The 14,267-nt window shown below is 48.5% G+C and overlaps 1 protein-coding gene across 4 annotated transcripts in view; it reads right to left on the bottom strand.

Annotated features, from left to right (window-relative positions):
- Positions 1-14,267, bottom strand: part of Dpf3 (double PHD fingers 3) — a 274,033-nt gene that overhangs the window by 100,322 nt on the left and 159,444 nt on the right. For all 4 annotated transcript variants that reach the window (XM_032908086.1, XM_032908088.1, XM_032908089.1 and 1 more), the window contains exons 5-6: positions 10,071-10,166; positions 726-804 (exon numbers count right to left, since the gene is read on the bottom strand). In XM_032908086.1, coding sequence (XP_032763977.1) covers positions 726-804; positions 10,071-10,166 — 175 coding nt within the window. The remainder of the gene's footprint in view (positions 1-725; positions 805-10,070; positions 10,167-14,267) is intronic.

Genomic DNA, 14,267 nt, shown 5'->3' on the forward strand with positions numbered 1-14,267 from the left:
GCCTATCCCTGACTTTCTTTGCCTCCGTGGAGGCTGCAGGACCTAACAGGATGGGTGAGCACCAAGAAGGACCTGTGCAGGCCCTGCCTTGTCTAGCTCTCTGCTGTTCTCAGAGCAACCTGGTCCCTATGGCTGAACTCTGGGGTTTGAGAGCAGATGAGAAGAGAAAGGAAGGACACACACACCCCAGTCACATGGTGTAGATGGGTAGCACTGCCACGGAGTGCGCAGGAAGTGCGCAGGAGAGTGACTGAAGACAGGGTGAGGCTGTGGAACCCACCACACCATACCCTGGCATGTGAGAAAAAAGACAACTACTGTCCTCTCGATGAGCATAGTCCTCCGTGCCCCTCCCTTGGCCTCTGCCCTCATTCCGTCCTCAGTCTCTAACCCGCCACTGAGGTAGAAAGATTCCTAACCTATGACAGGAGAGAGGAAAGGAAACTAAGGGAGAAACTGACGAAAGCCACTGAAGCCAAGTGCCTCTGTCAGAGCCTTGGGCTCCACTTCTGTGTGTGATTCTGAGGTGGAGAAAGAGGCAGAATCTTGAAAGTGAGAGAAAGCAGGTAGAAAGCAAGGAGGGAGAGGTGTGGGAGGTGGGGTCCCCTGCGAGTCTACTCCACAGTGGGAGCTGGAAGCAGGAAAGCCCGGTAAGGCCGAGATGGTGGGTGACTGCCAAAGTGGCACAGAAAGCCTGGGCTAAGACAGTACGGGAAGATACTTACTGTCACAGACGTAGGGTTTGTCATGGTCTTCCTGAGAGGCTGCATCATGCCTCCTCCTGCCGCCTGCAGAGCCACGAGCCTGAGGAGACATCGAGTAGGAGACACTTGTTACTGTGCTGGCCACGCAGCTCACGGGCACACGCACGGTAGGGCCTGAGTGGATCCCCTGCGCCACACGGCCTTTGTTCCCAAGCCAACCCTACTTCACACGGTTTAGGTAACCTTCCGAGAGGATTAGGTAACCTGTCCTGACATCATGCATCTACCCGCCTGGCCCATCTCTCGGCTTCCACAATAACTCCAAGGAGGAAGTATACGGTGATCAGTTTGTATAGGGGAGGGGACTGAGGTGGCAGAGAGGTGAAGTAACCGTCCCAATACCGCTCAACTACAAGTAACCGTCCCAATACCGCTCAACTACCAAGTGCAGAACCAGGATAGAAACAGGACGTGTGGCGAAAGGCGGTGTCGCAGCTTAAATATGGAAATCCCTGGCTAGTGGTATCATTTGACAGATTGTGTGTGTGTGTGTGTGTGTGTGTGTGTGTGTGTGTGTGTGTGTGTGTGTGTGTGTGTGTGTGTATGGGGGACAGTAAGGGGGTGTGTCTCTATGGATTACAGCTGTCCCAGGCAAGTCTTCCTTCTGTTCCTCATTGTTTCCTGGTCACAGTGAAGCAAGCTACTGTGTGTGGCTGTATACTCTTGCCGTTGTGATGTTCTGCCTCCCCACAGACCCAGAGCAACGGAGAAAGCCAACTGTGGCTGACCCTTCTGAAGCAGCCGTGAGACAAAATAAAGCCTTACTCCTTTAAGAGGCTTTCTCGAGTGCCTGGCCACACAGAGCAATAGAAGTCTAATACAGTCCTGTATCTATCACATATGGGGCCCCCTACCATACAGTGCCTCTACCTCACTGACAGTGAACCCTACTGACAGACACTCTACTAGAACATGACACAAGATGTCAGGTTACTCTGCATACTGGCCAGCTGATGAGCAGACTGGGGATGGAGGAACAGGAAGTATAAGTGTCACCCCAGGTTCCTGTGCCCTCACTGCCTACCCTAAAGGCCTCAGGAGCCCAGTCTCCTCCTCCATGTTTGGCCTTCACAGTAGGGCTGGGCTTCAGGAAGGACTCCTGTATGTAGTCTACCTCAGGCCTCCCATCAGGGACTAAGTTCTTGACCTTCAAGGTCAAGTGGAGCTGGATTCTTGATATCTACACCAGAACCTTGAGTGTCTCACAGGGTGGGTCACATGACCGGAGGAGGAGCAGGGCAGAAGGAGCTAGACTTTAGTAGTAACAGAGTCTAGCCTGAAAGGCAGGCAGCAGCTCGGTATCCCAAGACAACAGCTACCAGAAAGGAGCGAGCCTTATTTATAAGCTATTGTAAGCCCATGCCCGCCTTCCTGCAGCACCACCTTAGCCTTCTCCTGGTCATTCATTGCTAATGAGGGGTGGAAGACTCCCAGTCAGGGAAACAGCTGTCTTCAGAGAGCAGGAGAAGAACATGGCAGGAGAGAAGTCTGGGGCGCAGGCCCAGAACCTGCTCTGGAGAAGGGGTCCCAAGGATCCGTGGTGGGAAAGCCTGGGATAGATTTTCCCGTGCTCACACACTCACAAATACAAATGCATACGTGTATCTTACTGGGGACTTCAGGCTTGTGGCAATCACTCTCAAAATACACACACTTCACAAGCAACTCCACCTTGCCAAACTATCCCGTTTGCCCTCTGTTCAGCTTGTCTTTTTCAAAATGATGATGAAGACGAGGAAGAGGGAGGAAGGAGAAGAATGAGAAGGAGGAGGAGAAGGAAGAGGAGGAGTAGGAAGAGGAGGAAGAGGAGGAGGAGGAAGAGGAGGAAGAGGAAGAGGAGGAGGAGGAGGAGGAAGAGGAGGAGGAGGAAGAGGGAGGAGGAAGAGGAGGAGGAGGAGGAGGAGGAAGAGGAGGAGGAGGAAGAGGAGGAGGAGGAGGAGGAGGAGGAGGAGGAGGAGAAGAAGAAGAAGAAGAAGAAGAAGAAGAAGAAGAAGAAGAAGAAGAAGAAGAAGAAGAAGAAGAAGAAGAAGAAGAAGAGAAGAAGAAGAAGAAGAAATCCACCTCCCTCCTTGTCACTACCTCCCTGTCCCCATCCCTGCCAGGGATAATCAGTAAAAGCCATTCTCCTCCTCCCTTCTTTCTCTTCTCATTCTCCTCCTCCTTCGTCCATCTCTTCCCCTTCCTCCTCCTCCTCTTTCTCTTCCTCCTCATCTTCCTTCAATACTCAGTGAGCACTGGCTATCACCCTGTGGCACTGACAGATGTTGTGCCCAGGATGCTAAGGGTGGTCCCCTTACGGCCCTGGTCCTCCCCACACCTCCTCAGTGAAGCCGGAGACTGCTTGACATGCACAGCTGGCAGCCCGGTCACAGCCCCTTGGAGCAGGTAAAAGCAAGTCAGGCAGAATGATGAGGCCACAGCAAATGCTGGAGGGGGCTCCACAAGGCTGGCCACTCATCAAGGCAGGAGATGAGGGGGCAGGCAGAACAGAAGCACCAGGGCTTCTGAGGGAGTCAGCTGAGAGAAAGAACAGCCCTGCTGGGAGCCAGCTCCCTCCCCTTACTGCTGGGCTGCCCAGCAGGGAGGCTGCATGCTCCCACACTCCCCAGGGCCTTGGTTTAGCAAGCAGAGATAAAGACTACAGGGACATCTGAGGCAATGTGTGTGGAATTCTCCTAAGTAATGGAGCTCTTGATCTGCTGGAAGATGTGGGTTTGACAACTCAGAATCCTATGAGTCCTGCTCAAATACCACTTCCTCCAAGAAGACGTCCTAGCCCACTGATATCCACTCGTTTCCTTTCTTTTATTTCCTTCTTCTCTGTTTTATGTTTAGCCAGGGCACTTGCCGTTATCTGGCACCACACTATACATGTGTGAGTTTACTTGTTGGTTTCTATTGGTCCCATAGAGGTGGAGTCCTGCATGAGGCACCACTATTCTTGGAATCAAGTACCTCCCTTCAACAGTTGCGGGATCACGAAATCAGTCCACCAGACAGAGCTGACTATAGCTGTTCTTATCTATCTGTATCCCAATGTTATTTTTCTTCCCTCAAAGGCCATTAACTGATCCTCAACTCCTGAGGAAAGCCTGGTCCAGACGGGGCTCTACCTCCCCACAGCCCAGCCTAACCCATCCTACATGATACATGACTACCTGGCCACATAGACAACAGAGATGAGAGTGGGAGCTTGAGGCCATTCCCTCCCTCACAGGCCTCCACTGCCACCCATGACACACTTCTGTAGCCAAGGCCAGCCCACCGCTGACCCAGCCATCTAGCCCCAGGCTCAGGCTGTGTCTACATCTTTGTTGTCATGGTTTCTTTTATGATCGATTCTCCTCTGCCATCCACCGGCAACCGACATTTAGCCAGTGTTCACCTTCCGAAGATCTTCCTCTTGCAACACCTCAGAGTAAAGACAGTGTTGTCTTAAAGTCTGACAGGCCTACGTTTACATTCCCAGTTCTAACAGGGAGATATTCATTACTATTTTTAAAAAAAGCCCGAGGTTGGTACTTTCAAAAGGAAAAGAGGTGCATTTTGACTCATGAATCTGGAGGTGCGATGTGTAGGGGACTCATCTGGTGATATTCTTCTTGCTACCAAAATCCATAGGCAACACAGCATCACAAGGAAACTGACAGAGAGCCCTCATGTGTGTCTCTCTCAGTCCTTCTGTCTCTTTTTATTGGCCCTCAGGAGAAGCTCTACCTTGACCTTACCTAATAATCCTAGTCACTTTCCAAACGCCCATTCTGAATACAACGGTCATCAGTTTCTGACCTCTCAACATCTCAACTGACCTTTAAATTTCGTCACATGAATTCTCGGGGACACTCAAGCCACATCCAAACCACAGATAGCACCATCTGGTGTCACAGAACAAGCTATCCCTCTGAGCCTTAATTTATTCCTCTATAAAACAGGCAATGGCACGCCAGATCTGGTGTGTACATCTGTCATCCCCACACTCAGGAGACAGAGGTAGAATGAATACTGCAGGTTTAAGCCAACCTGGTCTACACAGAAAGTTCTAGACCACCCAAAGCTACTTCAAGTCAGGCACAGAAATACTTCTGCAGTACAGTTGTTGAGATCGCTGGGATTAGGAGTGTTTAAGCCACAGGACAAAGCTAAGCCCACGGGAAGTACAGTAAGTTATTAACCCCTCCATGCCCACGTGGCTCCTCTAGGCTCTGGTTATGTTTGGTTAGCTCATGATGAGAAGCCACCAGACTTCTTACTGTATCATGAATCTCACTTAGTACCTCCCCAATTTGAGTCTTGTGTCCTGAGGGGAAAAATGGCATTTTACACTTTATTATGAGCCCCTAACATTCTCCAGGGCACGGAGCACAAAGCTCTTCCACATATATTAGCTGGGATGATTCCTGTAATAATTCTGTGAGTTGGACCAGTTGTGTTGCTATCTCTGTCTGTCAGTTGGTGCCAGTTCTGAGTGGGTCCATCCCTTGCCCACAGTGCAAGAGCCAATGAAACAGAAGGACAGGTTTCTAGACTCTGATATAGAACACTTTGGGTCTTACTCTCCAAGAGAGACCCATCCTCCCTCCCTGAGGATGTTCACTTCCCAGTCACACATTGAAGCCATGGCAGCCATGACCGAGTACCACAGGGTCCTGCCTTACTGGTCATAGTGTGGGTAGGCTCAGGAGGGCTCGACTAATTACTAGACCAAGCCTATTTTAACTCCAACCTGGGCCACTCACATTCTACCTTCAAGGGACTTTGAACTTGAAAACAGTGACTCCTGTTGGTAAGCTGAGTTGCAGGGACCCTTAAATTCAGGAGCTCTAGGGACCTGTGCCCCAAGGAGCAAGAAACCCAGGTACCCAAGAGAAGAGAGAGGAAGCAGAGGTCATGGGTGGGGTCCTTATTCTCCTCCTCAGCTGGTTCCCTGTCACCTTCTGCCCTTCTTGTGATCTGTATCTTCAAAGATCACTCATATTGGGGACAATGGTCCCAAGGTTTCAAATACTTTTTTTTTTTTTTGCTTAAAACCATTTTGTTTTCTACAACAAAAAAGATCCAAAATGAGGACAAAGAGACTCCAGCCAAGGGTAGTTCTTCTACAAAAGTTATTCTTGAGTGGTGTGTCCAGGGAGGAGCAACAGACCTCTTTTACGGGCCGGTGATATGGCTCAGCAGTTAAGAGCACTTGCTGCTGTTCCAGAGGGCCCAGGTTCAGTTCCCAGCACCTACAAGTTGGCTTACAACCAGGGGATCTGGTGCCCTCTTCAGGCCGCTGAAGACACCGGCACTCGCCTGTACATAACCACGTACACATAATTAAAAATGAGTATTTTTTAACAAAAGCCACTCTCCTGGTGTCACTAAAAGATCTTCTGCCTTCTTCATTCTCACTCCCTCCTGAGTGTGCAGTGGGGTCTTCCAGAGGCTGACTGACATTTGACGGGGCTTGCAGTGTGCACCTGTGATATGTGTGAGCTGCATTCATAAGCTGAATTTTTGTCTTAATTTCTAGTATAGCAAATCATTAGTGAAATTACTGTCACCTGCTATACCAAGAACAATGGCTCTGAAGGGCTGTCAGCATTTGTTAGTGGAATAAAGAGTTCTAGAAGCAGAGAGAGAAAGGGAGGGGGCTCTATTAGCTTGTCACTGAAAGCACGGTCTTCGGACCAGCAACACCCAGGAGCTTACCATCAAGGTAAGAGCTCGTCCCCCAGTTCCCAGAACTATTCCATCAGAATCTGCTCTTTAGCAAGATCCCTGGGGTCTTCCTGCACACATACAAGTTTTAAAAACACTGGGCTGAACCATGAGTGTAACCATTGGTAACTACTAATTTGATTGGTTATTTGATTTATTAATGATCGATTGATAATACGAATTCACAGGAATGTCATTAATTCCTTACGTTAAGGTTACCAAAGACCCAATTATTAATTGTTGGATATGAACTGTCCTCACCACCACCCCCCAGATAATATATAGTATTAAAACTCAGAAAGTCATCATCCACTTCACTTACAATGACCCTCTCTCTCCTTTATCGGGCATTCACATTTGGCTGTGTGTTATTATCCCCAACTTATTGATGAACAAACTGAGGCCCAGGTCACAGACGTTACGTGATTCATCCAAGGAATGATGCAGGAAGGTGGTAAAGCTAAGATTGGCATTCCCGGGGCAGAAGGTTAAATAAGGGAAACCCATTGGAGAGTCACTACCAAAGCCTTCCCGCTTCATGATTACAGAGTAGCTATGACCTTGTCAGTGGCCTGTGGGGTAGAGATTGTGCTCTTCCTGCATCCCCAGCAAGTCCTCAGGTGAGACTGGGGCTGTAGTCCAGACCACACAGGGAGATCCCGTGTGGTTGCTCTCCCCAGTGGCCAGGAAGTTCCAGCAGCATCTGGAAAGCCCTGTAAATGCTCAGAGCTGTGAAGCAAGGCAGCTTCCCACACTTGTCATCCCAGAGACACACTCATATACCCTCTGCTCCCTCCATGGCTCTCAGCATGGTAACATGGCCACAGCGTCACTGTAAAGCCTAGAGCCATTAGCTGTCGCCCAATCATGAAGTTCAAATATGACTTTTCTTCCCACTCTCCTCATTCAATTCATTCATTCAGCCTAGACAGGCAGGGTCCTGGGCCAGGCAGAACTCAGTGGGAAAAAAGCACAGACCTGTGTTCAAATCCTTCTTTCTTTCTGACCAGAGTGAGCAAGTTTGAACAAGTTGCTTAACCTTTCTGGACTACCACACCACTCTTGTACTGCTGCTCTTTTTTTTTTTTTTAAGGAATGAGATAGGCCATCTGGGAGTGTACCTCAGGACTTAGCAGATAGCTAGCACGTTTAAATCCGGGTTCGACCCACAGCACTTCAAAAAAGACAAAAATAAAAAACAAAATAGAATGAGACAAGCACATTTTAATTTCAATAACGTTTTAACCAAGTATAACAAAGCCTGTTATTGTTAAAGCTAACAACGAGGTGTTCTACATTTTCTTATTCTAAGCTATGAGAATGTGGTGCACATTTTACATCTGCAGCACCCTACAGTCTGGAGTAGCATGCAGCACCCTACAGTCTGGAGTAGCATGTACCAGGTAGCTGTGTGTTGCTAGCGGCTGCTGCAATGGACTGTGGGAAACAGGCAGTGCAGAAAAGCACCTAGCATAGCACCTGGCTTTCTATAATGGGCTCCACAATGTAGTCTACAAAGTCTGGCGGGGGAGCGGGTTAAGAGGTACACAGCTCTTGGCATTCTCAACAGGCACAGAAACTCCATGCCCCTGTGACCCTTCAGTAATGGAATAGGTGTCACACACACACACACACACACACACACACACACACACACACACACACACACACACACCCCTCATAGTGAAATAATATGGCCAATCAGGTTCACCCAGAGCCGCAGAGGACCATCAGTGAAACCCTGAGGAGCAATACTGTAAGAGAGAAATGGGACTAGCAGCAGCAAATTCTGATCAGTGCAAACACCACTAAAGGCAGAACAGCCCAGCAGTGAACACCGCCGAAGTGATAAGAAGCACACATCACCACCTGGGAAGGATGCTCGCCCCTCAAAATAGATGCAAGCATGCACACACAGAGATCCTGAACTCACTCAAATCTCCAAGCAACGGAAGTGCTCCCTGACCCACAGAGAATGAGACGCAAGACACCCAGAACCCCAGAGAGTACTGAGCCCTCTAATTGAATGCCTTGTCCATCTTAATTAAGTGCTTATCATGTCCCGTGGCCATGACCTTTGACCTTCTGAGATGAAACAGCAAAAATAGCACAAATTCCTCTCTCCTTCCCGATTTCACAGAGAGAAGGTTCGTTCCTACTATAGAGTTTATCAACCTTAGCATATAACATTTTCCTTAAAACTTAAAAGGAGAACTTCTGCTTTCTCACTTCAAGGAAACTATTAATGGGATCTTTGGGATGTATCTGAACTACTGGTATCAATACTATGCACTTCTAGGCTGACAAGTATAATAAGGGTTATTTGAACGTAAGTACAGCATTATTACCAGTCTTTCTGATATGACGACTAATAGATAATGGGTAGCAAATACAAAGTGGACACACAGGGCAGGGGAATCGGAATTAGAACAAGGCATGTTTGTGCTGCATATAAGAATGCCTAATAGAGATGCACTGGAATCTATAATAAAATGTATAGAATCTCCTTTCAAATACTCCAGTGGGAAACAAACACCTAAGCCAATAATAATTAGGAGAAAGGAGTGCACGAGACAAAACTGTGGAAATATTGGTAACTGATAGACGGTAGCAGCCCAGTAGAACTGTGCCATCAGATAGCTGCCCTGCCCACACTGACAACTGTGTGGCTCTTACCAACAGTGGGAGCATCTTGGATCACAGCGTAGCCAGCGCTAGACTTCATGCAATCGCCGGGGAAGGTGCTCATACTATAGTGTAAAGGTGTGATCCCAGACCTAATGACTGAGGCATCTAATTTTAGTGATTACTCTCTGTGGTACTACTGTGTGCACAACACAGGCTGACAACAATTACCCATGGGCCCAAACCCACAGGGCTCACAGGACTGAGTTCTCTCTCACAGCAAGGAGAACGTCCTACCTAGAGCGGGTAGGAGCTAAACCCTCAAGCCCTCGAGTGTGGATTTGCCTGTGAAGAAGTCTCTGGAGGTCCCTCCCTACCTAGTCATCACAATGCCCTCACTTTAGGTGATCACAGAACACTTTACCGAACAAAGAGACCCTAGAGAACCAAACAGAAATGTCCGAAAACATGGTCCTGGTCAGCTCCCTTCCCCCTTAGGAACTAGCCAGTGTTTTCTTTCTTCCCACCAGGGTCCTTCTGTCATTCCCACCTCTGACCCCATCCTAGTTCATCTCAGAACCACGTGCCTCTAAAGTTCACGCAAACTCCATTCAGGGGACCGTCGGCTACAGCCTGTCTGCTTCTAGCAGGCTTCCACTCTCTCTGCCTGCCCATGGAAGCATGTCCCAAAGCAGGTGACTTAATCCTGTCATCCTGGGAAGACCCCAGGAAGGACAAGACAAGAACTTTCATGGTGGAGTCTCAAAAAATTCTCCTTGCCCTCAGTCTCCCAACACCAACCCCTCAGAGCATCCTCTGCTGCCCCTCCTTTCTCTTGCCAGCTCTGGACCTTGCAGGCATGCCCGGCCTGGGGCTCTACCAGCAATCTTCCTCATAACAGTCTCCAAGTAAGCCCATGCGGTGTGTCTGTCCGGGTACAGAGGGGACTAGACTCTCCCCTCGTAACCCCACCCCACTCACCCGTCCTCTGGTCCTGTTCTTGCGCTTGGGAATATCTTCTTCCAAGTCCTCCTCTTCATTCCCTTCTTCTACATTTTCATCATTTTCCAAAACCCTCTGAAATGACAAGAGAGTCGAATACAAGAGTTGAGAGATGAAAGGCAACCGTGAGGACCATCAAAGGGCAGGTTGGGAATATTCCGGGTTTTTTTGTTCTTCAGCAAAGCAAGGCTGCGGTCGCTGCCTCAGTTTGAAGTCTCAGTGGACCCAGTCTTCTTTCAAGCCCTCAGGCCCCTTCCAGCCAAACCCTCCCAGAACACTGGCCTTCCTCAACTCTTTCACCACCCCAGCCCCCAAAAAGAGGTTTTTAGCAAGAGCAAAAGGATGCTTTTCTACATGGGGCCAGGTCAGTTACTCAAAACTCACTGTCTTTAATACAATGTGTTCTTTTGTTTCTAAAGAGCTACCTTAGAACATAAAAAGCCATTTCTCCTCTCTCTGCCATTGTGGAGCTCTGCCTGATGAGAGCAAAGGACAGAACTTCTTGTTCAACCGGACAGAATACATCCTTAATATATTGCCCATAATAATCCACTTTATTATTTTAAGAAAAATAAATTTCCAGCAAGGTGTTAGTGGCATACGCCTGTAATCCCAGAATAGGAGGAGAAGGAGTTCAAGGCCACTATTGGTTACACAGTAAATCTAAGGCCAGCCAGAGTTATGGGTGAGAAAAAGAGGCAGACATACAAACAGACAGATGCACACAATCATGGGTAGACAGACACACAGATGGACAGACAGACTAAAATTATTTCATCACAGCCTACGACTTTAAGTGTTGGACTTTGAGAACTAATCAAGCTTTAAGTTCATAAATTCAAATGTGCCCCCTCTAATACCCCTCAGAACATGGCCATACAAGAGCCGATTTCCATTTTAAAGGTGCATAAACTGAGGCTGAAAACAGTTTTGACCACTCACTATCATCCAGCAGAGCCATGAGCAGAGCAAGATCATGTTGGTTAGAGTATTAGCTTCACGCCCATTCGCCTTCCCTCAGGGGCATTGCAACAGACCAGAACTTCAAGCAGGACTGAGCATTTTACTCCCCATAAAGAAGGAAAGAACAGAGGTGGGGGATGCACCCCCAGGTCTATGAGAGCATAAAAGGCCATAGAAGATGAAGTTGCTACCAGGGAGCAGGATATGAAGGAATAGACTTGGAGCCCAGGAGAGCCCAGGGACCAACACAGTAGAAGAAGCTTTTCGTGGGCTCACCCATGTAACTTTGACCGATACAATGTTTTGTGCCTCTTCTTACCCAATTGAAAATTAGTAATTCTTCGGCCCTATAACTATTTGTCCAATGCTGGTTACAAGCTATGAACAAATAAATGGCTATAGTCCTGGCCTCAAGTAGACTTTAAAGTGTACTAAAAGGAAGACAGATTTAAATAACATGTATAACTGTAGAACACGTATTGTTGTAATGACTGTGAAAGGTAAGTTCAAGGTTCTGTGAAAGGGTGCTCCAAGGGAACCTCACCTTATCCGAAGGTCAAAGGAGGCTTTCCTGAGGCTGGGACAAAACAACAAGGAGATGTGGAAGGGGAGCAAAGGATGGATGAGAGCAACTTAGACCCTTCCGGCTTCACAGGAGAAGGGCTGCGTGAGTGAATGAATGGGCTTAGGCAGGTTCTAGGTCAGCAAGAGCTGGTGAAGCAGTTAGAGGACCGTGGCTTATTCCTTGGGGAGAAAGATTGTGGTATGATCAGCATTAGTGGCTTGGGGAGAGATGATGGGGTCGAGACTAGAGAGGTGGCATTATCATGTGACACAGGGCTGCAGCTTGGGTTAGAGGTGAGGAAGTCGCACCAACTATGAAGAGGCTCAGAAAGCGGTAGGCACTGTCCATGCAGTCTGACGTCACCACTACTACTCAAATGGTCTCCAAGACAGCAACGCTTCAAAGTGGGAAGCCCAAGAGGGAGTTACCAGAACATCCCACTCCAGATACATCGGCTAGGTTGCTGCCAGTCACCTGATCCTTCCAAAGGACAAAATATTCCCCATGACTTCTCTATCTTTTCCTCTGGATGTCTTTGGGAAGCCATGAGAATTCCCTCCCATAGGCTCATATATTTGGCTCCCAGTTCCTTAGACTGTTTAAAAAGGTTTAGGGTCAGGGTTGGGGATTTAGCTCAGTGGTAGAGCGCTTGCCTAGGCAAGCGCAAGGCCCTGGGTTCGGTCCCCAGCTCGAAAAAAAAAAAAAAAAAAAAAAAAAAAAAAGGTTTAGGGTGGTGTGGCCTTGTTGGAGGAAGTGTGTTGTTGGGGTTGGGCCTTGAGGTTTCAAAGGTGCATGCCAGGCCCAGTCTCTGTCTCTCTGTCTCTCTGCCCCACCCTACCCCCTGTTCATGTATCAGAATTAAGCTCTCAGCTACTCCTTCATTGCCCTGTCTGCCCAACCGCCCACCCACCCGCCTACTACCATGCTCCCCATCATTATAATTATGGCTAACCCTCTGAAATGATAAAACGCCTTCTTCTATAAGCAGCCCTGGGCATGGTGTTTCATCACAGAATTAGTAGCCCTTACTAAGACACGGCACTTACAGATAGCTCGGCCAACCTTCAACATCAAAAAGAGATGTCCTTGTCTGCTGTACATGGCTTCTGGCCCATCACTAGGAGATGCTGACTAGGGTCCAGAGCACGCTCCTTGGCTTCCTGACCTTAAAACAGGGTTACTAGTCAAGCCAGGCAAGGCCCAGTCAGATGCTCTACCACCTTGGGTAATAAAAATCATAGAATGAATATGAGTTAGCACTGCGGCTACTGCTGTTGATTATATCTTGTATACGTTCCAGGTCTTGAAGTCATTTAGTCATGGCGAGTTCCAAGTGCTGGTATCTAAAGGCCGTTGCCTCTGGCTTCTCAGTACAGTTCTGATGCCCCTGTTACATTTCGTGATAAGGAATTTGTTACACACAACATGAATTCTAGGCTGGAAGGTTAATTTAAAAAAAGAGAAAGAGAAAACAGGTGACCGCCACTAGGCTGGTCCCCTAAGTGTCTTAGTCTCCTGGCCCAGAACCAAGTTGATTTCTCCCCCAGTTTCCATTCTACCTGCCACCAGCATGTAACTCTAGAAGCCTGAGTCTAAAGCACTGGCCTCAGATACACTGCCCCCACTTGTCTTCATTTTCTGCCACACAGCCCTGACTCCAGAGCCTATCTACCCAACCCACTCCATGAGAGCAGCCAGGAGCTCCTCACAAACAAAGCCCGATCCAGGCCTCAGGAAGCTGGGCAGGGAGAGTGAGGAGGTAGGAGTGGAGGACAAGGGGCATCCAACAGAACTGACACCCTCTCCACCACCCTGTTACACACTGGCAGCGCCTGTCCACAGACATCTGAAGAATAAACACATTTGAAAATAACATTCCCTACCGTTGCCCTGAATAGCCTTTAGTATACTGGTAACAATGATTTGTGCTTGTTTTCAATGGTAAAGGGGGAGGAGAAAGGAAGGAAATACCAGTGGGGGAAGGAGGGAGGATCTCCCGACTAATCCTCTCCCCTGCACTGTCTGCTCTCCACGCAGAGCAGGGAGGGGAGGAATCCTTATGAAATCTAAATTCACTGCCCTGATCAAAACCCTCCAAATGGCTCCCTTTCCATCTCACATGAGGCCAAAAGCCACGACGACTAGGTCTCCAGCGGCCTGAAGACTCTGGCTCCCGCCTACCTGTCCTGCCCCCCACCCCCACCCCCAGTACTGTACTCAGACCACAGGGCCTTCTATCTGCTCACTGGACAAGATGGGCACTGACCTGTCTCAGAGCTGTCACTCCGGGGCTCTCACATCAATGGCTCCTGTCATCTCACAGGACTGCGGTTAAACCCTTAGGACATTGACTAAGCTCAGCCCCTCGTTCAACGCTGCTTCTTCCTACTGGCTGTCATTTAGCCAAAAGTCCAAGTCTCTTATTTGTTCCCTTGCTTTTCTAACTGTGTGTCACACTAGAATTTGAGTAGTCCTCAGCACCTACCGTTCCGTGTTCAAAGCGGTGTGCCTCTCGGTCAAGAGCATGCATGAATTAATGAGTTAAAAGTTGATGAAAACGCACACAGCTGACTTATTATATGTGCAGTTCTGCAATGAACAGTCAGTAAGAACTGAAGCTCAAGTGGTGTGGGGTCTCGTTTCAGCAT

The sequence above is a fragment of the Rattus rattus genome, chromosome 7 (genome assembly GCF_011064425.1).
Source record: "Rattus rattus isolate New Zealand chromosome 7, Rrattus_CSIRO_v1, whole genome shotgun sequence".
In the NCBI taxonomy this organism is placed as follows: Eukaryota; Metazoa; Chordata; class Mammalia; order Rodentia; family Muridae; genus Rattus; species Rattus rattus.